At 41.1% G+C, this 20,701-nt stretch overlaps 1 protein-coding gene across 1 annotated transcript; it reads right to left on the bottom strand.

Annotated features, from left to right (window-relative positions):
- Positions 1–1,960: 1,960 nt before the first annotated feature.
- Positions 1,961–11,937, bottom strand: LOC144521147 (uncharacterized). Its single transcript, XM_078255513.1, has 13 exons — positions 11,773–11,937; positions 11,173–11,363; positions 10,585–10,749; positions 9,110–9,251; positions 6,741–8,007; positions 5,962–6,106; positions 5,685–5,828; positions 5,493–5,551; positions 5,165–5,352; positions 4,052–4,446; positions 3,873–3,969; positions 2,901–3,081; positions 1,961–2,653 (listed from the first exon to the last, which is right to left on the bottom strand). The coding sequence occupies exons 1-13, from the start codon at positions 11,902–11,904 to the stop codon at positions 2,517–2,519; spliced, it is 3,243 nt and encodes a 1,080-aa protein (XP_078111639.1). The 5' UTR covers positions 11,905–11,937; the 3' UTR covers positions 1,961–2,516.
- Positions 11,938–20,701: the final 8,764 nt, after the last annotated feature.

The following is a 20,701-nucleotide window of genomic DNA, read 5'->3' as shown; positions in this document are numbered from 1 at the left end:
CAGTAGACTTAATTAACCCTCCCCAGGGTGAGTCTGATGAAAACTGCTGTGTCTGCCCGGTTCAGCTCTGAGATTTTCTCACACTGCACAGTGCTCTGAAGGAATAATCTCAGAGATTAAGTTATGTTCTGCCTCTGTTTAGAAGTGGTGAATATAGGCAACAGCTCACAGCAACTTAACACTATGTCTGGTAGCCTGCCTATAAGTGGCATCACGCTCTGTCTGCCACTTGTTGTCTGAAGTGGGGAGAGAGGGAGTGGCCAGCGACAAAAGCCAATGTGTGCTTCTTTTACCGATATATATTTAACAATTTATAACTTTTGCATTTCTTATCCAAACAACGTCAAACTTGGCACTGCACATACTCGTGCCCGTAGCAAGACACCTGTCAAGTTTGAAATCCATATATATCGAGAGATATCGAATAACAGACACACAGCCACACAGACACACAGAAACACAGACACACAGACACACAGACGTTCCTGTAATTTATAAATAGATAGATGGATGGATGGATAGTTAGATAGATAGATAGATAGATAGATAGATAGATAGATAGATAGATAGAGAGGTAGATGGTATCGCTTGCCTTATCTTTGATAAGTTGATCTTTTCGACATATTTGGTTTCTGTTCTGTATAACTTATTATGCACCCTGCAGAATGTATCACTTATTGTGCTGCATCTTCAAGAAAGTGTTTTTATTAATTAACCATTAATTGCTGTACATCCCAACTTATCAAATACAGCAGCTTGTTCAGTGGCCTTATGGCGCTCAAAGAACCCCTCTAACGTCCGCTCTGCACTTGCAGGGCTGCACAACACATTGTGAAACGGTCTCAGTTTGGGTTGGTTTAGGCAACAAAACTACTTGGTTAGGATTAGAAAACGATTTTGGTTTAGGTAACAATAGGTATGTTTGTTACGTAACATAAGTTATATACTTGTGCAAGTGCATATAAGTATAAAATACGTACATGCAGGATGCAATTTGTGAAAAAAGCAGGAGGGGGGGTCAAAACATGCAAGAATTAAATCCCCCTTATACCATGGATAGAGTGCCACTCGGCTAGCCAAAACACCTAATTAATGAACTTCAATATCCAATGGAAAAAACACAGCGCTTTCAAACCGGAGAGCGAAGTTCACTTTGTTTTTTGGCATTTTTTTTAAACCAATCACAATCGTGATCCGCACACGCAAAATAGACAGAAAATAGAAATGTTGGAAAAAACAAACAAAAACAATTTAATACATTTTTTTTTGGTTGAAAAAAGCAACAAAACATAGGGAGATAGGGACAACAAAAGTGTTTTTTTCATAGTCGAGAGAAAGACAACACAAGGGTTAATAATCTACATTGTTTTGCTTATTACTATAATGACTTTTGGCAGTTCCGTCATTTAAAAGGGCCTGCACTCGAAATACTGAAGAAAGAGGGCGAGCAGGGATTGACTCCACACAGCTCTCACAGACTGTTGCCCAATACTTGAAATACCTACGTTTTATGACAGCCACATATACCTGGTGACCTGGTGCAGTCAGAACAACCTCTTAAGACAGTGGAGATGGTTGTGGACTTTAGGAAGGACGCAGCCCCACCCGCCCCCATCACCCTGGGTGACTCTACAGACAACATTGTGGAGTCTCGCCGCTTTCTGGGCGCCATCTTCTCACAAGATCTCAAAAAAGCCCAGCAGAGGATGTATTTCCTGCGATAGTTCAACCTGTCAAAGACGATGGTGGTGCACTTCTACACTGCTATCACTGAGTCTAGGGCTGCACAATATATTGATTTTTTATCGTCATCGCAAAATCAACTTCCACATCATACACATCGCGAAAGGCTGTGACATATCGAGTTAGACACTCAGAGATTTTTTTGTGTTGGTTAAAAGAAATAACTGCACATTACGATGTTACTGTAGACAAAACAAAACAAATAAAAAAAGACCCATTATTTCACCCATTATGTCTTTTATTGTTCATTATTTGGCACTTAAATGTGTGTTTCAAACCTTGGAGGTAAAAAATGTCTAAATATAAAAGTCAAGGCAGGCATATTTTATTATGAGCAGACAGACATTTCAATCATACTTCATCAGTAAGTTGATATACTATATCAAGTGACTAAAATGTTTCACTAAAAACCCCTAAAAGTGTGTAAAAAAAGTCTTTAGATATTTATTGCCCACAGGAATTTTCTTTTTTCCAAATTTCCAAGCAGCTGATGTGCTGACTAAACCCGTGTACACACTGCGTCACTGTGTAACAATGATTCAAACCTCCAGTACGGTGGTAGCATAACAGGGCTAATCCAACACTCTTTTGATGGTCGAAAGGCTTGAAATGTCAACGTGTTTTTGAAAAATGAACAAAGCCGGAATGCATCGAATCATCTCAATAAAGTTGGGGTTAATTCATCTTCTTTTGTTAAATCAAGTATGTGGCAGATTAGACGCTTCTGAGAATCTTGCTCATAATCAGACTGGGTCTAAATGGCGTCTCTGTCTTCAGTCTGTCTCAAAGGTTGGCAGCGGTTGGTATTTAGCTCTGGACCTCCTTGATCTGTAGATCACCACTCCGCATGCCAGGAGGCAGCCAACAATGAAGATGATGTTCAGGCCCATATTCAGGCTCGGGCCAGATGCTGAAATGAAAAAAACAGACAGAAATTTAGATCAATAACATGATATATGCATATTAATATATCAGGCCAGTGTGAATGGCTGTGTCCAATCACAAAACACATTTTAAAACTAAATATGAGATTTGAGTGTTTGGATTTATCAGCATCATCTCCCTGCTGGTGAATTTTCACACTGAATTCATTTACATACGTGACCTCAGTGTATCTGGTAATTTGATAGTATATGCTGATGTATGTGCACACTCACCTTGGCTGTCAGAAATTTTAGTCAGGTACAAAGGTCCCTGGGAAATGGTGTGGCGGGAAGACTGGGCTACAGCTTCTCTTTTGACCCGAAGGTTCCCTGAGTTGGAGTTGATGCATCCCTGAGAGCACCTGCTCCCGCGAACGCCAGTCTCACACAGGATGACCGAGCAAGTGATGTACACCTGCAGACACACAGAGGTAAAGTCGTAAAAAGTTCTTTGTACTTTCTAAACAAAGTATGTATGTAATGGAGACTATTGTGCAAGTGCATTTTCATTTAAGTAAGCTTAGCGTTAGTTCATGCAGGACACGGAAGTCATACGCCGCTGATTAAATTATCATTCCTATCATACACACACCAATCACAGCCATTCCTACATCAAGGTGGTCCTTTTGAATATGACTCCCTCCTCACTGATTCCTGCTACACTGACACTGCTTCAGTCACTGCTGCTGCCGCTGGCGACGCTTTGCCTCCACCACCCCAGCCTCCACCTTACAAGTTCAGAGAACTAACATGAATCGAAGTTTAAAATGGTTTTCAATGTCTTTCTTTTGGCTCACTCTTTTTTTTACCCAGGGGGGGGGTTCTGCATGGTGCTTTCTGTCTCAGCTTGGCATGCTGCTTGGCTGGTCCAGGGAGCCTTATCAAGAGCAGAGCCATCAGCGCCAAGCATAACTGGAACTGCTTAATTCCAACACTCAGAGTTGCTAAAATCTGATATTTTAACACCAACATAAGGGTTTTGATGTCAGGTATTTCCCAACGGTGGGACATTTTGCATTCACACCAAAGAGATGCCATTTAAAAAAGGCAGAGGGGTAAAAATGCTAAAGTATGCTGTGGTTTTAAATGTGTTTTTTTTAAATGTATAATCACGCTATTACATTTTTTTTCACATTAGGTTGTGAAAGGTTCTGAAGATTTAAAGATATAATTTACTTTTTTTTTTTTTTTTTAAAGTAACCTTACCTCTTCATGAGCACCGATGAACTCAAAAGCCTCCATTCCAAATCTGAATTGAGAGTTGGAGCTGTTGTAGATTTCCACCGTGTTGTCTCTTACACACCTGTGGCATGATGCAGATACAATGGTCAATAACTGGAAATTTTCTGGTACCGAACAAAAGCCTTTTCATTGCGTACGCCTACCCATTTTCGATGATGGTGTAGCTGATGTGAGAGTTTGGGTTGTCAAATGGAGTCGCCTTGCAGGACTCCACAAACAGCTCTGTGTTGGGGATGGAAGTGGTCGCCTCGATCTGCATGAAGATCATCTGTTTGAGGTACACCTCCACTGGGTAAGTGCTGCTTTCAATTCTTTTTCTGAACCGCTGGCTCTGGAAGAATTCAAACTGGAAGGTGAAAGTCCCGAAGCCCTTCTCTGTGAAGACGTACGGGTTCTTGTGCTTGAATCCCAGTGTCAGGTTGGTTCGCTTTGGAAAGGTGCAGGAAAAGACGATCTCGACGTCATTTTGTCTGGAAATGATTTTAGTTGGGTCACCGGATGTGATCATGTTTTTGAAGATGATGTTGTTTTCATCCTCCTAAAAATGAAAGAGAATTTAATTAGGAGAGGAAGCAGTAGGAATAGTTGTTACTACTACAAGTCAATACTTAAATAGTGACATGTCTTATTAGATTAAAGAATACATTTAAGAAACTGTTGATGAATGAAGCCGTGAGTTTGGAGACTAATATATACAATAATGCATTGCAAATCAATTTTTACATGTTACAACCAAAAAGTTGTTTAAGTTTAGTTTGGTGCCCTCAGCTGTTTCAGCACCAGATGACCAAATGGTCCATTTACAACTTGGCTAGCAGACTGGAGCTTCAGCTAGTAGCACTTCTGGTACTTTGGTGTCGTTTTCAAAATCCACGGTCAATTTTGGCCAATTCTGGCCAATTCTGGCGAGCCATTCATCACAAGTCATAAGTCTAGCTACCAGGCATGCTGACTTTACATCGCTGAAAGAAAAAAAAAATGGAAAAAGGCAAAAGTACAAGACATAAACAACCACAGACTTCAATGGTAGCAATTCACTAGTCGGTTTATGGGTTCGGTAAACATTTCCATAGTAACAGTGAGCTCCAACCACACAGAGGCGTCACTGTCACGCTTAGGATTGTGGGTAGTGTAGTACGGACTTGTGGCATCTACAGGGGAATGGGATTTTCACTTGTGGAACCACACTGTTGAGTTCTTTGATTAAAATAATCGCTGAATAAAACCCAGATGTGGTACAGTTTTGCATCCTGTACCTCTACAGTGGTTCCACATGTGTTCAGTGACATGACAGCCACCAGGTGGGTTGTGTTGGAGCGTGTTTCCAGGTCGCAGGAAGCATCGCTGAAGTCGTTCAGATGCAATTTGCCCTCGTTGTGTCTGATGAGGTAGGACTTCTCCACTTCCACCGTTATCGTTGTTTCATTGCATGTCACAGTGGTCTCTAAAAAAAAGGGTGAACATTTATTTGTGTTGGTAAATGACGTTAAACTTGAAATCTATCAACTTTATGACAAACATATGCGACCCATCTATTAAAAGATATTGAATTATATCCCTAGAGTTAAAATAAAGTCAACTAACCATCGGATCCAACATCCACGATCACACAGCGTGGCTCTGATTGAAAGACTTGGTAATACCTAGAATATAACATTGAGAGAGAATGGATAGTTTAATGATGAACTGTTGTGCCAGAGAATTGATGATGCAATTAGTTGATGTAAAAATATACAAAAAACAAATAAATAAAGTCTATTAGGTATAAAAACTCACATGTCTCTTGCTTCCGAAACGAAGCAAATAGGAAAATGTTCATTCAATTCATTTTCAGTTGGTGTCCAATTTATGATATATTCGTCTGTGGAGATTTTCTGCTTTGAAATGCCCATTGGTCCAGTGACAATCAAGTCATAAATCCTACAGGAGAAACAATGCTTTCATAACTTTGAAATGGGTAACATTCTTCCAAAATGTGATATTGGTGCACATTACATTAATGTATAAAAAACACATTTCTGCAAAATTATACAATGATTTTATTATTCCTTACGTGGTGTATTGTGCTTCGGATTTGACTTTGATTTTGAGGGTGCGGTTGACATACGCAGGAAGATTCACTCCATTGCGCGGAGTTGGTGACAAGAAAGTGGGAAAGTAATCCCCATCAAGGCATGAAGGGGCATTGTGATAGTCCACTGAAAATCAGAAGGGAGGAGATTAAAAAAATGTATGAAATGTTAATATTCAAATCAATGTTTTTAACAGGGGAGGAGCGGGTTGGAGCGTTGTTGGAGTGGGGGAAGGAGGGATTCTCAAAAGCCCGAAATATTTTAGGTTAATAAAATAACTTCAGCGTTTTGTCACTTCCTTTCAGTCTCTTTGACTGGATCAGTAAATCAATGAAGAAAAAAATCTACTGCGAAACTATAGCCTTGTATCCTGAACTGTCAAGATTTGTAATGCTGTTTACGCCGTTACGTTATGTAACTCAAAAACAGTATCAGACAATTTCTGCCTCTTTTTAGGTGACAAGAGTGAAAATTAGTCAGCCTTAACATTTGTCCTGTTCTGGTTTTAGAATGACAAAGACAGTCAAAGAGCTATTAGACACAAAATGGGATGTCAGCTCTACAGAATTGGCAACTAGCATGTTTTTCCCAAAATGATGTGCGGGTGTTTAGGCATTCTAAAATTAAATGGCTTGAAAAATAGCGCATATAGCTGCTGCCTTATGGAGAATGCCCCAGGACCGCCTATATGGGTTTGATGTGCTGTTAACAATGTCTGGCTCCACCCCTGGTTGTTTGAATATATAGAACATAACCATACCATAAACAGTGAACTGCAGAGGAAGCTTGCTCAAAGGAGCAATTGTTGTTCGGTAAAGCTGTGTGGTTGTTGGAGCGGCTGTGGTGGGAGCGACTGTAGTTGTAGCGGCTGTTGTTGTAGCATCTGTGGTTGTTGGAGCGGCTGTTGTTGTAGCAACTGTGGTTGTTGGAGCGGCTGTTGTTGTAGCAACTGTGGTTGTTGGAGCAACTGTGGTTGTAGCAACTGTGGTTGTTGGAGCGTCTGTTGTTGTAGCAACTGTGGTTGTTGGAGCGTCTGTTGTTGTAGCAACTGTGGTTGTTGGAGCAACTGTGGTTGTAGCAACTGTGGTTGTTGGAGCGGCTGTGGTTGTAGCAACTGTGGTTGTTGGAGCGTCTGTTGTTGTAGCAACTGTGGTTGTTGGAGCAACTGTGGTTGTAGCAATTGTGGTTGTTGGAGCGGCTGTGGTTGTAGCAACTGTGGTTGTTGGAGCGACTGTGGTTGTTGGAGCGACTGTGGTTGTAGCAACTGTGGTTGTTGGAGCAGCTGTGGTTGTAGCAACTGTGGTTGTTGGAGCGGCTGTGGTTGTAGCAACTGTGGTTGTTGGAGCAGCTGTGGTTGTAGCAACTGTGGTTGTTGGAGCGGCTGTGGTTGTAGCAACTGTGGTTGTTGGAGCAGCTGTGGTTGTTGGAGCGACTGTGGTTGTAGCAACTGTGGTTGTTGGAGCGGCTGTGGTTGTTGGAGCGACTGTGGTTGTTGGAGCAGCTGTGGTTGTAGCAACTGTGGTTGTTGGAGCGGCTGTGGTTGTAGCGACTGTGGTTGTTGGAGCGGCTGTGGTTGTTGGAGCGACTGTGGTTGTTGGAGCGGCTGTGGTTGTAGCAACTGTGGTTGTTGGAGCGGCTGTGGTTGTTGGAGCGGCTGTGGTTGTAGCAGCTGTGGTTGTTGGAGCGGCTGTGGTTGTAGCGACTGTGGTTGTTGGAGCGGCTGTGGTTGTTGGAGCGGCTGTGGTTGTAGCACCTGTGGTTGTTGGAGCGACTGTGGTTGTTGTAGTAACTGTGGTTGTTGGAGTGACTGTGGTTGTTGTAGCAACTGTGGTTGTTGGAGCGGCTGTTGTTGGATAGGTTGTGGTTGGTGCTCGTTTATGCCTCAACACTGAAAGAGGGTGCTTTATCGTGTAGGATCCATCAGAGTAGGCCAGTGTAATCGGTTTGTTGGGAAAGTCCTCCACCACAAGCTCAATTGGATGGATTCCATATTGATTACTGTTTATATATTTTAGGGAGCAGGAGTTCTGACAAAAAGGAGAGATACTTTCATTACACAATACACATTACAACAACACAGTCTCACTCCCAGGGCGTCAAAAACTAATGCTTGATCATGAGCCTTTGGCACAAAAATGATCCTTTAGCGCGTGTCAGACGCAGGTGGTTTTCAACTAATTCAGATGCAATCCCATCCACGGCGATATTTGACATTCTGGGTATTCCTTTGGGGAAATTTTTAAAACACTGTTGGTAGGGATCACTTGGTGTCACTTTTTCAACGTACAGGGTGAAACCACGGATCTTTCTATTAAGAATTTTTATTCCATGGACTTTTTATATTTAAAAAAAAATTCCCTCAAGCCAAGAAAAGCGATTTAAAAACCTGTGATGTCACAATGTATAGTCTGTGGACCGGCCAGATATCATGGAAGTTTACAGTGTCTCAATTCGGATACTTCCGTGAGTACACTTACATGTAGTACACTGTGTGCACTATTTACACACTTGTGTAGTGCCTAAATTTCATCAGGGTAGTGTGTCGCGTACAGCCGCTATGCACTGACCGAAAATTACTCTTCTTCTGTTTAATGGTAAACTGCAGCCGGCCGGAGCATTATCCCCACCTATTGTTGTCCGCCAAAACATTTACCAGCTTTTTTTCTCACTAACTGGCAGCAGTATAGAAAAACACATATATGTTACATAGTTCGTTATAGTTCATTTTTCGCCATTTCAATAGTAAACACTGCAGCTTCCTCACACATTCAGAAGTTTGAAAAATACGTTGATGGTCCCGTAGCTTTTGGTCTTTGCAAAGATGGCCCCCGTTGAGTGCGAGTAGTGTCTGCTCTAGTGCACTGCATATGGCCACATTTAACGGTATGCAAGTTGTGTAACAGTGGAATTTGGATGACTCGATTGTTTTCCCCTTTCTGTGGGTGTGGATTTCAGAGTATGCCGCGGTGAGCTTTGTCTCTATATGATAATGTGATATGATTTTAAAAATATTTCTCTTACGCTGAATGGCGTTGTGAGGTATTATCATTAGATATATGGATAGATAGATAGATGGATAGAGAGATGGATAGACAGATAGTTAGATAGAAACTTAGGCCAACTCCTTACCTGATCGAAAGAGAAACCTGCAGTCAGACCACACAGCCCACACTCATTTGTACTTGAGTTTGTTGGTACCCTGCATCTGACTTTGTCACCATCAGGATCAAAAACTGCCATGTTGTATGATCGTGGGCAGTTCTTCGTTATTCTGTAACATGTGAATCAACTGAATCAGGAACAGTCTTCATCATCCACCATCATGAAGATTTGTCTTTGACTAGACTTTAGCAGAATTTAACATTACTAGTACAGTGCCCATTTAAGATGTGCCTGTAGTGTTAAGTTATCAGCACACTTAAACAACCGGACCCAGAGGGAGTCAGTGAGATGGAGGAAGAGAGCTCTCTTTGTCCGTCTGCTCCGAGATGACGTTATTATTTGCTGTGTATAGTGTCTGGCTTTTGTTTGATATCTAGTGTCGGCAAAAAAATGCCTTTTTATTGCATTAGCCTACCTCTTAGTGAAATGCTCTGAGTAAATTTAATATGCACTTGTATTGTGGAAGGTAGACAAGGAAGAGCCAGCGTTATGGCAGCGCTTCTTTTGTGTCAACCTTTTTTCCTCAACCTTTGTTGTGGGTTGTTTAGTTCTATTCCCAGTTGTAAGCTCCTTAAAGCTGCGTTGTCTCTAACTTCCAGCAGGGGGCGACTCCACCGGCTCCAAAAAGAAGTCTGTTTCTGTAGAAGTCTATGATAAAATGAGCCTACCTCCCACTTGATTTATTACCTCAGTAAAGATTTTCATAATGAGTTTATGGACTCAGTCGCTAGTTTCAAGTCTTCTGCAACACAGCATGATGTTCATTTAGTAAATTATGATCCCATTTATTTTAGAACAAACGATAAAGCAGGGGAAGCATTGATAGACCTGAACCTTGTTTTTGGGTGTTGTCCGTGTTTTCGTCTTAAACTTTGACCCTCTCACTGTGTGTTTTCACTCCATTACAGTTTACTGTAACATTTGGTCTCCTACAAATATCTTTGACTTTATGTAAAGTGTGACGAGTTTCTGTTCTGCTTTGCAGATGAACGGCAGCAGTACCCAGAGGTCTGCGTTTGGCTGCCAATAAATCTAAACTGGATGACTCTGCTCAGAAGGGTTGAAAATCTGCAACTTTCCCTTTTTAGCGTTTAGCTTAGCACAGCGCCATTTCAACCATAAACAACACTGGCTTGGCTGCATCATCCTCCCCAGCTCTGCCCTCTCTTCAAAAATCGTCACGTCCGGTTGCAAAAACACAAGATGGCAACAGCTGTATTGGCAAACTCAACGCCTTTAAAACGACAGTCCACCAACCAATGGGTGACGTCACGGATGCTACGTCCACTATTTTTACAGTCTATGAATGTGACAATAGTAAAAATCATACCTGTCTTATAAACAATCGCCTGAATATTCTGTCTAGCACCAAAACCATTTAATCCCCTAACTATTTAAAGAAGCTGCATGCATTTTTAAAATAGTAAACAGCATGTCATTACCTGAGAACAGGCAACATAGTAGTGATGGGGGATCTGTTAGATTCACCAGTATCAGATCGGGTTCCCAGGTCCACATGTGCCGTCATTACCCAGTTAGCCCATGAGCTTCTGAAGTTTGGTGCCCAGACGCCCTGACCAATGTAGGGATTGACATTAGTGGGGTATCTGTGTGAAGAAATATTTGAATAATGAGTACAATATAGCAAATAATTATCAATAAAATGGCATAGTGGGAAGTAAAGATCAGATGCTAGCTCTAAACTTTATTCACGTGTTCTTAATTACAATATAAATGTTGGAAATGTCTTATCAGTGATTGAAAATGCCAGCCCAGTTTTTAATATGTGCTGCCCATAGGTGCTGCTGAGCAAGCACAGCCGGCCCAGCGGCTTGTTTGAATTTGGTTGACCAAACACAACAGAGTGGGCCAGCTGACCAATCAGAGCAGACTGGGCTTTTCAAGAAGGCGGGCCAAGAGCTCAGACAGAGTGTTTCAGACATATTCTAGTAGACCCCAAGAGTACAAATATGATGCTAAAAATGAGTATAATAGGGGCTCTTTAAGAAATGCTATAAGTAATATCTCACCTAATCTCAAAGGGGAGGTTGCTGTTGAGGTTTATTTTGTTCACCGCGTCATTTTGACAATAGTAGAAACCCAAGGAGTTACTGTAAAAAGCTGTGCTGGTGGTTTCAGTCTGGGACCCACAGTTACCAGAGGAGCACGAGTAGTAATTGAAATTGCAGTACATTGTAGTTTGCTTGTTGTGAAGTTCCACCTGTAAAAAAAGTTATGCAAAGATTACACATGTAGCAATCGACCCACAGTTTGTTGAACTTTAGGCTAGAAAAAATGTGGAAAAGCAGGTGTTAAATACAGCTGCAAATTATGTCAAATATTTTTGAGTTGTTGGCAAAACAAGACATTTTAGGACGTCATCTTGGGCTTTGGGAAAAACATTTTTCACCATTTTCTGGCAATTTTATAGACCAAACTACTAATCGATTAATCGAGAAAATAATCAAAAGATTAATATAACAATTAAGTTTATCGTGATCCGACAATCATAATTCATTATATTAGATTTAAGAGGAAATCTTCTTTTTCTGTGACAATGATGGATCATAATCAGGATGTGTCTGGATACCCTCTAATGAGATTTGCTTGACACAAAATGTTTAACTTACCTTATAAGTCCCATCTGAATACCGTCCTTTTGGAGTGAAGGTCAGTGATCCGCCATAGTACGAGTAGTACCATGCAGATGCAGATGAGAGCATAAGCAGCAGATGCAGCAGCAGCACTGTGAGAGAAGCCATCCTCCTGAGTGCCTCATCTTAGGCGGGATCTGCTACTTAAATACTCTTCTACAAGTAAATGAAGACAATACATGTTTTCTTTCTACATGATATGTTATAAGAATGAAGAATGTAGTAGGACTAGTTTCACCTGTGTTTTCAGAAGTTCCCGGAATTCATATTCTATCATTATCTATTACAATCTGGCAGTAGTAATCCTAAACCCAGAGCCAACTTTTGAGAACAGGTTTAACTTGCAGCCAACTATACTTTTAAAAATATAACCCTGCTAATAATTCCCATTTTTACTTAATGTATCGGTAATCTAATTACGTCTTATGAACACAGTGACCTTTTTTTTTGTATCCTAATCTATCTTCAGTAGACTTAACTACTGTAACAGTGTCTACTGTAACAGTGTCTTTACAGGTCTCCCTAAAAAGTCAATCAGACAGCTGCAGCTGATTCAGAACGCTGCTGCTGGAGTCCTCACTAAGACCAAGAAAGTGGATCACATCACTCCAGTTCTGAAGTCTCTACACTGGCTTCCTGTCCCTCAAAGAATTGATTTCAAAATACATTTGCTGGTTTATAAATCACTAAACGGTTTAGGGCCAAAATACATTTCTGATCTGCTACTACACTATGACCCACCCAGACCTCTCAGGTCGTCTGGGACAGGTCTGCTTTCTGTCCCCAGAGTCAGAACTAAACACGGGGAAGCAGCGTTCAGTTTTTATGCTCCACATATCTGGAACAAACTCCCAGAAAACTGCAGGTCTGCTGCAACTCTCAGTTCTTTTAAATCAAGGCTGAAGACTTTTCTTTTTGATGCTGCATTTCTTTAAATAATTGTTAATTTCAATTTTAAAAATGTTTAGTTGTTTTTAACTGCTCTTTAGTGTTTTATATAAAGCACTTTTAATTGCCCCATTGCTGAAATGTGCTGTACAAATAAAGCTGCCTTGCCTCGCTGCTGAGCTAACTCCAGCATGTGGGTCTGGGTTAGTCATCATTTCAGTATGTAGAATGTACAGTTTACTGTTTTAGGTCACGCCATGTTCTGAGAAACATTTTCTGTGCCCATCCTTCTTTGCACCTGCAGGTTTACAGGAAAGCCACTCACCTTTGTCTTCAGTGTCAGCAGAAATGTGACTTAAATAAACAGTACAAGTGCAACGCATTCCCATGAACAGGTTCAGATGACATCGCTCCAAGAAAACCTATGCACAACAAGTAGAGCAGTGTACAGCCACTTCCCTAAACTTTGTCTCATTCAGAGACCAGAGACCTGACCTGAGTGTCTGTCAGAAGGTCTGAGATCGACCATATCAGCAGAGCAATCATGTAATAATTATTGTAGCCTAATAACCTATTATAACTTTAGTTTTTATCAAAATATCACAACTCCTTCAAATCTCAGAGAACACAGATGGGATGAGTTATATGTTGAATGTGCACTAAGTTTTGAACATGAGCAGAAATCTTGCTCAAACACATCTAAAATATTACAATCCAGGGGTTTATTAATAAATAAAAATAAATTACTGTATCATTGAGTTGAATAATTGTCATTTGCACATTTAAGGAGGTTACATCCCCAACAAAAGATGCAAAAGAGGGAAGAGTAAATGATGCTAGGCTACATGTGTGCTGATTCAGATATAATTTGAAAAATCAATCCAAAGGAGAATAAATAGTTGAAAGCAATACAGAATGCCTGAGAGCCTTACTTCAATATTTTCCATTATGTTTTTATATTTGGATTGTAATCTATATTACTGCAGCTTGACTTGGCATAAAACTCTCCCAATTTCATCATACTACAAAAGCATAAGAACTGGGTTAGAAAATACGTCTGGTTCTTTGATAAAAGAAGAAAAAGTTAACTACGACTCGCTTCAGCAAGAAACATCAAATTACAAAGCCTCAGATCCTGTAACAGCGTGTGAGAGCTAAACATTACATTATTGAGAAGATTTCTGACAAATTTCCTGGTATATTTATCTGCTAAGTGTTCTGAATTCACCTTGCAGCCATGAATGTTTCTCTGCAACAAGAGTCACAAGCCACTGTTGTAATCTTGAATTCACATCAAGTGTACATGTTCAACTTATTTTTGCAAAATAAGGATTTGAGGGAGAATGTATGGGGTATGAATGTTCACGTCTCTGTGTGTTCCCTCTGGACGCTCCGGTTTCTTCCAAGGGTGTCGAAGTAAACAGTCTGATTGAATTGTAAGCTATTGGCAGATACATTGTTGGTAGAAGTAATTTAGATCCTTAAGCACAATGCATTATATTATATGTTTGTACTGTAGGAGCTAATATTCATCAAGTGATAATCTGTGAAGGTGTTCTTTCATTTTCGTCACTGAGCTGATGCCAAGACGCACTGTCATATGTTAGGAGTGGAAAGTTTTAGCAGCTCAGCTGAAAGGTATGTTGTCCCACACAATGACACAACCAGGGCACCTAGGTAGCTAACCTGATGGGGCGTGCGCCCATGTATAGAGGTTCACTCCTGTTCGGCTCCGGCCTGCGGCCCTTTGCTGCGTGTCGTTCCCCCTCTCTCTCCCCTTTCATGTCTTCAGCTGTCCTAAAATACCTTGCAAAATAGGCAGAATATATTTGAATCTTAGAAATTGTGTTTTTCTAATAACCCTACATCTGAACCCCATAGAAATGAACCCAGGACCCTTCCGATTGCTGCAATACACGGGTTTATTTATATAGCACCTTTCCCAGGCACACACGTGTATGTACTACATGCAAAAACATCGACATAATTATTTGTTTTATATTATCAATCCAGCCAATATAAAGTCACACAGTCAGTCAAAGAAATAACATCAAAGATCAAACACTAGATATACAACAAGAACAGATATAACTGATAAAACTCACTTTAACTACATTTTGCTGTTGATACTTTTTACTCTACTGCTTTTACTCTTACTGAATGTAAGACTTGTAACAGAGCTTTTTAATGGAGCTGTATTGTTTTTTTCACTCAGTAATAAAAGATATGAGTACTCTCCACCGCTGAGGGACACCCACTGTGCCAGGGTGGAGAGAAACTTTCAGATTCGTCTTCCAGTAAGTCTTTTCAGTGTTTGTTGTGACATTCTTGCTTGTCACATTCTCATCACATTTTCAATTCTGGGTAAAGCAGTAAAGATGACAGGTGCAGCTCTGGTATGATAGTGATCTGAAAAAAAGATAAGTATAGCTCATCTCCCCCAATCATTCTTGCTCTCTGCTGCCAAAAACATTAATCCTTGGCCTTCATCACATCCAGATTTGACTACTAGTCTATATCGGCGACGGTTCATTTCTGTGATTGCTCTGATGCCACCGGAAATTCCGGCGGATATCCCTCATTTTCGGCCGGATGTTCCTCACTTTCAGCTTTCTTTGTGTTGGCGTTCTAAACTCTGGTGGATTTGTGAGGACTATGGTTAACTGCTCCTCAGATCTCTGCAGGGTAAATCCAGACAGCTAGCTAGACTATCAGTCCAATCTGAGTTTTCTGTTGCACGACTATCACAACTTTTGAACGTACACACGTTCCACCAAAACAAGTTCCTTCCCGAGGCTATTTTGCAGAGGCACCGTGGCTCTGTCTGGCGTTTAGCGCCGACCATGATGATTGTGATTGATTTAAAGAAAAGCTGATAAACCAGATCACGTTTATGTGATTTAGGTCAACTAACATAGAAGAACTGTTGTTTGGAAATCACCCACATTCTTCAGCATTCTTAAGAGCAATAGTTCCATGAACACACACACACACACACACACATGCACGCACACACATGCACACACACACACACACACACACCTGCGCACACACACGCAAGCACTCAGCTCACTCAGTTATTCCAGTAAGTTACTATAAAGCTAGCCTGGCTCTGCCCTCCTATGTACTTCCGCTCAATTTTCATTTTCCTTCAGTACTCCATCTGGGTTTTCTCCGGCCAAATATTTGGCGGTCCAATCAGCGAACAGAGGGAGTGGCTGAGAACAATGACGTTGAGGACATGCGGTAGAAAGATGCGAGCGAAGCCATTCGGTCCGTTGTGGCAACGCTGCCTAATATCCAGAAGTTAAAGCCCAAGCAAGAACAATCTTTGCTGAGTTTTGTTGGTGGCCATGATGTTGTGGCCCTCCTCCCCACGGGGTTCGGGAAATGCTACGATGCTAATGCTAAATATAAGCCGATAGTTGTCGGTCTCCCCTCTTGTTGCACATGCGCATGACATACGTCACGACCAAACATTAGCGATTGGTTATGGCAGATCCAGAGTGGCTCTGGGCAGATCCAATAGTTTTAAACTTCAACAGAGTACCCGCCTTCAAGGAAGTTAACACTTGTCAATAGAGAGTGGCCAGACTCTCTGGACCAATGAAATGTACCAGAGTCTGGTAGGACCAGGCTAATGGACCAGAGTCTGGTAGGACCAGGCTAGTGGACCAGAGTCTGGTAGGACCAGGATAATGGACCAGAGTCTGGTAGGACCAGGATAATGTACCAGAGTCTGGTAGGAACAGGATAGCGTACCAGAGTCTGGTAGGAACAGACTAATGTACCAGAGTCTGGTAGGAACAGGCTAGCGTACCAGAGTCTGGTAGGAACAGGATAATGGACCAGAGTCTGGTAGGACCAGGCTAGTGGACCAGAGTCTGGTAGGACCAGGCTAGTGTACCAGAGTCTGGTAGGACCAGGCTAGCGTACCAGAGTCTGGTAGGAACAGGCTAATGTACCAGAGTCTGGTAGGAACAGGCTAGCGTACCAGAGTCTGGTAGGAACAGGCTAATGTACCAGAGTCTGGTAGGAACAGGCTAGCGTACCAGAGTCTGGTAGGAACAGGCTAATGTACCAGAGTCTGGTAGGACCAGGCTAGTGGACCAGAGTCTGGTAGGACCAGGATAGTGTACCAGAGTCTGGTAGGACCAGGCTAGCGTACCAGAGTCTGGTAGGAACAGGCTAATGTACCAGAGTCTGGTAGGAACAGGCTAGCGTACCAGAGTCTGGTAGGAACAGGCTAGCGTACCAGAGTCTGGTAGGAACAGGCTAATGTACCAGAGTCTGGTAGGAACAGGCTAGTGTACCAGAGTCTGGTAGGAACAGGCTAGCGTACCAGAGTCTGGTAGGAACAGGCTAATGTACCAGAGTCTGGTAGGAACAGGCTAGCGTACCAGAGTCTGGTAGGAACAGGCTACTATAAAGCGCTCTATAAATAAAATGTATTATTATTATTATTATTACTGAATTAGGCAGTTATTAACAGATGAGCACTTCAATGAGATTGAAATGTATCAAATTTTTGACCGATTTACCAATTTTTTGGGGGACTTTTCTTTCTACCAATAGATGGCTTACTCAACTCTGAATTCTGTTGGAAGGAATGTAAAATATAATAATTTTAACCCAAAGCATGAGAGATAAAAATGATGTCTTACGGTGCTCAAAGCAAGTTGTAAAACTGCTCAGCAAGCTTGTGCTTTTTGATTGAATTGCGTGACAACTGAAAGAGTGTGGAAGAGCAAGAATCTCTTATATCACTGTTAGACAAAGAAACCTTAATCTACAAAGTATAGCCTTGTAAAACATATGTGATCAGATTACAGTACAGTAAGCTTAAGATTCAGACCGGTACCCATCAGATGGCAGGAGGCTATTTGAATGTTGAATGTAGCCAAAATGAAGTTGTTATTGGCTCATAATGAATAGTTAGTATAATTTAAACAAAAGACAAAGATCTCTATGTGCACAGTTACCTTTAGCCCTAGACATTGGCAGGTTCGACGCCAATCCAGAGGACAACAGACTTAGTTTATAATGTGGGCTAGCTAAAATTGAGAACAAGGTTCATTTTTTTGTTTTATTTTCTTGTTTATAAGGACATGAGGGATGTACAGTACTTTTTTACCCAAATGACCTGTATTTATACAGATAAGGAGAGGACAACAAAAATGTTTTTTTCATGGTTGACGGGAAGATAGCACAAGGGTTGGGCACTTTGTGTGCATGATACAGAAACAAAGAAGCAATCAATCAAGAATTTTTGTGTTGCTGGAGCCAACTAAGCAACAATAAACCTGCTAAACACTGGCATGGAATTATTGTCATTTTGAGCATGTGAGCATGCTGACATTAGCATTTAGCTCAAAGCAACCTGTGCATAAGTGCGTTCTCGTGGATGTAGACTCTCATGATGTACTACATGCAAAAACATCGACATAATTATTTGTTTTATATTATCAATCCAGCCAATATAAAGGCAAACATGCTAAACATATTGGCTAAAAAACAAGACACTATATCGGCCCAAACAGGGTTGGTTGAGTAGTCAGGTTTTGAAGATCAGAATCGGTGAGCAGTGACAGTGTTAACGTTTCTAGCAGACGTCGATCGTTGCAATTTGGCCGTCAGCTACTGACAGCTAAATGTGTTACAATTTAAAGTCTCAGCAGGATTTGGAAAAACTTGTCCATGCTTTTTTTCTTCAGTAGACTTGACTACTGTAACGGTGTCTTTACAGGTCTCCCTAAAAAATCAATCAGACAGCTGCAGCTGATTCAGAACGCTGCTGCTCGAGTCCTCACTAACACCAAGAAAGTGGATCACATCACTCCAGTTCTGAAGTCTCTACGCTGGCTTCCAGTGCCTCAAAGAATAGATTTCAGCAAAACTTTTGCTGGTTTATAAATCACTAAACGGTTTAGGGCCAAAATACATTTCTGATCTGCTGCTACACTACACTCGTCTGGGACAGGTCTGCTTTCTGTCCCCAGAGTCAGAACAAAACACGGGGAAGCAGCGTTCAGTTTTTATGCTCCACATATCTGGAACAAACTCCCAGAAAACTGCAGGCCTGCTGCAACTCTCAGTTCTTTCACATTAAGGCTGAAGACCTTTCTTTTTGATGCTGCCTTTCTTTAAATAATTGTTAATTTCTTATACTGCACTGTCAATTTTATTCTCGTCTTTAATCTAGTGGTATTTTTGAACAGATAACGGACATATTTCTGAGAATTTCTCCAACACGGGTGTGACATAGATTTTATGATAAAATCTAAAGTAAAACAGTTGGAACTGTTTAGGATTTTGCAAAGTTTGCCTGATTAAACTAAGTCTTATAGCGACGACTATATTGTAGGTAAAGAGAAGTACTTCCACTCTTGTTATGGGTAACAAGAGTACAAAGTCACGTTCCTGCAGGCCCGTGGTGGATGAGAAAGAAATATGGTCGTGGAAAAACTGATGCGGTTGTTTTTGGAGCAAAAGAGGAACAATTAAAAGTCAACGCTCAGCTTAAAACAACAATGTTAAAAACAATAGACAAAGCCAGAAATCTGGGTTTAGTCATGGACTTAGACCTGAATTTCAACAGACACATTAAGACAATGAATGTCTCAGCAGGATTTGGAAAAACGTGTCCATGCTTTTATACACTATGACCCACCCAGACCTCTCAGGTCATCTGGGACAGGTCTGCTTGCTGTCCCCAGAGTCCGAACTAAACAGGGGGAAGCAGCATTCCGAGAAAACTGCAGGTCCGCCGCAACTCTCAGTTGCCATTCTTTAAATAATTGTTAATTTCTTATACTGCACTGTCAATTTTATTCTCATCTTTTATCCAGATAACGGACATATTTCTGAGAATTTCTCCAACGCAGGTGTGACATAGATTTTATGATAACATCTAAAGGAAAACAGTTGGAACTGTTTAGGATTTTGCAAAGTTTGCCTAACTAAACTAAGCCTTATAGCGACGGCTATATTGTAGGTAAAGAGAAGTACTTCCACTCTTGTTATGGGTAACAAGAGCACAAAGTCACATGTTCCTGCAGGCCCGTGGTGGATGAGATGGTAAAGAAATATGGTCCTGCCTGTTTTTTTCTTTTTCTTTATATATATATATATTTGGTTTTTTTATCATTTAACAATTATAAATTGTTACCTCCTCATGTGTCAGATGATTGACATGAAGAGAAGCAGGACACACATAGCATAATCCATCCCTGATATTTAAAAAAAAAACTCAACTCTCAAATCAAGTATCATATTGATAATGCATCATGAGGTGTCCTGACATAATAAAATAAATTTTGATTTTACTGAGGGGATAGCCCCTGTAGATGTAGCATCTCATTTTCGACAGGGATCCTATAAACACAAATACAAAATTATAAAACACAGACAGACAGAACCGCGTTAGGTAAAAAAAGATACACTACAAATACACAGATACAGACAGCTCGCTCACCCTGTCTCGCCCACACCCCCAGCTGTTGTACAAGACAGATACCCAGATAATAAATCAATTCCATCAGAATAAAGATCAATTGAAGCAGTTTGTTACAATAAACAGAAGTAGACACAATTCAAAGGCATAAACAGAAAAAGGACTATAGCTCTCATCTGGAAGAAAATGGAGGCACCAACCATTGGTGCTTGGATCAAGAATATGGCGCAATGTATGTCCATGGGGAGACTAGTCTCGTTTTGCCAGACCTTCCTCCACACGCTGCGGAGGAGGGTCTGGCTAGTTCACACAGCATTCCGAGATGGGAGAAAGACGCGCTCTGGCTTATCGGCTTTTCTTTAAACCAATCACAATGATCATGGTCGGCGCTTAGCGCTTGGGAGCTACTTTGGGATCTGAGGTGTTTTTAAGATATCATTCTTACCAAACAGACAGACAAACGACTGTAACCATAACGTCTTTGGCAGAGGAAAGAATCATTATCATACACATAACATTTTGATATTCTCAGCTCTTCTCATCACCTGAACCTGATCCTCATAC

The sequence above is a fragment of the Sander vitreus genome, chromosome 1 (assembly GCF_031162955.1).
Source record: "Sander vitreus isolate 19-12246 chromosome 1, sanVit1, whole genome shotgun sequence".
NCBI classification, from domain to species: Eukaryota; Metazoa; Chordata; class Actinopteri; order Perciformes; family Percidae; genus Sander; species Sander vitreus.
This window is presented reverse-complemented; position numbering and strand designations above follow the sequence as displayed.

What these genes read in the sequence shown, in the direction of transcription:
- LOC144521147 (XM_078255513.1), bottom strand. Translation starts at nt 11,904, where the DNA reads ATGGCTTCTCTCACAGTGCTGCTGCTGCATCTGCTGCTTATGCTCTCA. An exon ending in AACCTCCCCTTTGAGATTAG is followed by an intron (nt 10,750 to 11,172) that starts GTGAGATATTAC and finishes TTCTTCACACAG; the next exon opens with ATACCCCACTAATGTCAATC. An exon ending in TAAAATTTCTGACAGCCAAG is followed by an intron (nt 2,654 to 2,900) that starts GTGAGTGTGCAC and finishes TTTTCATTTCAG; the next exon opens with CATCTGGCCCGAGCCTGAAT.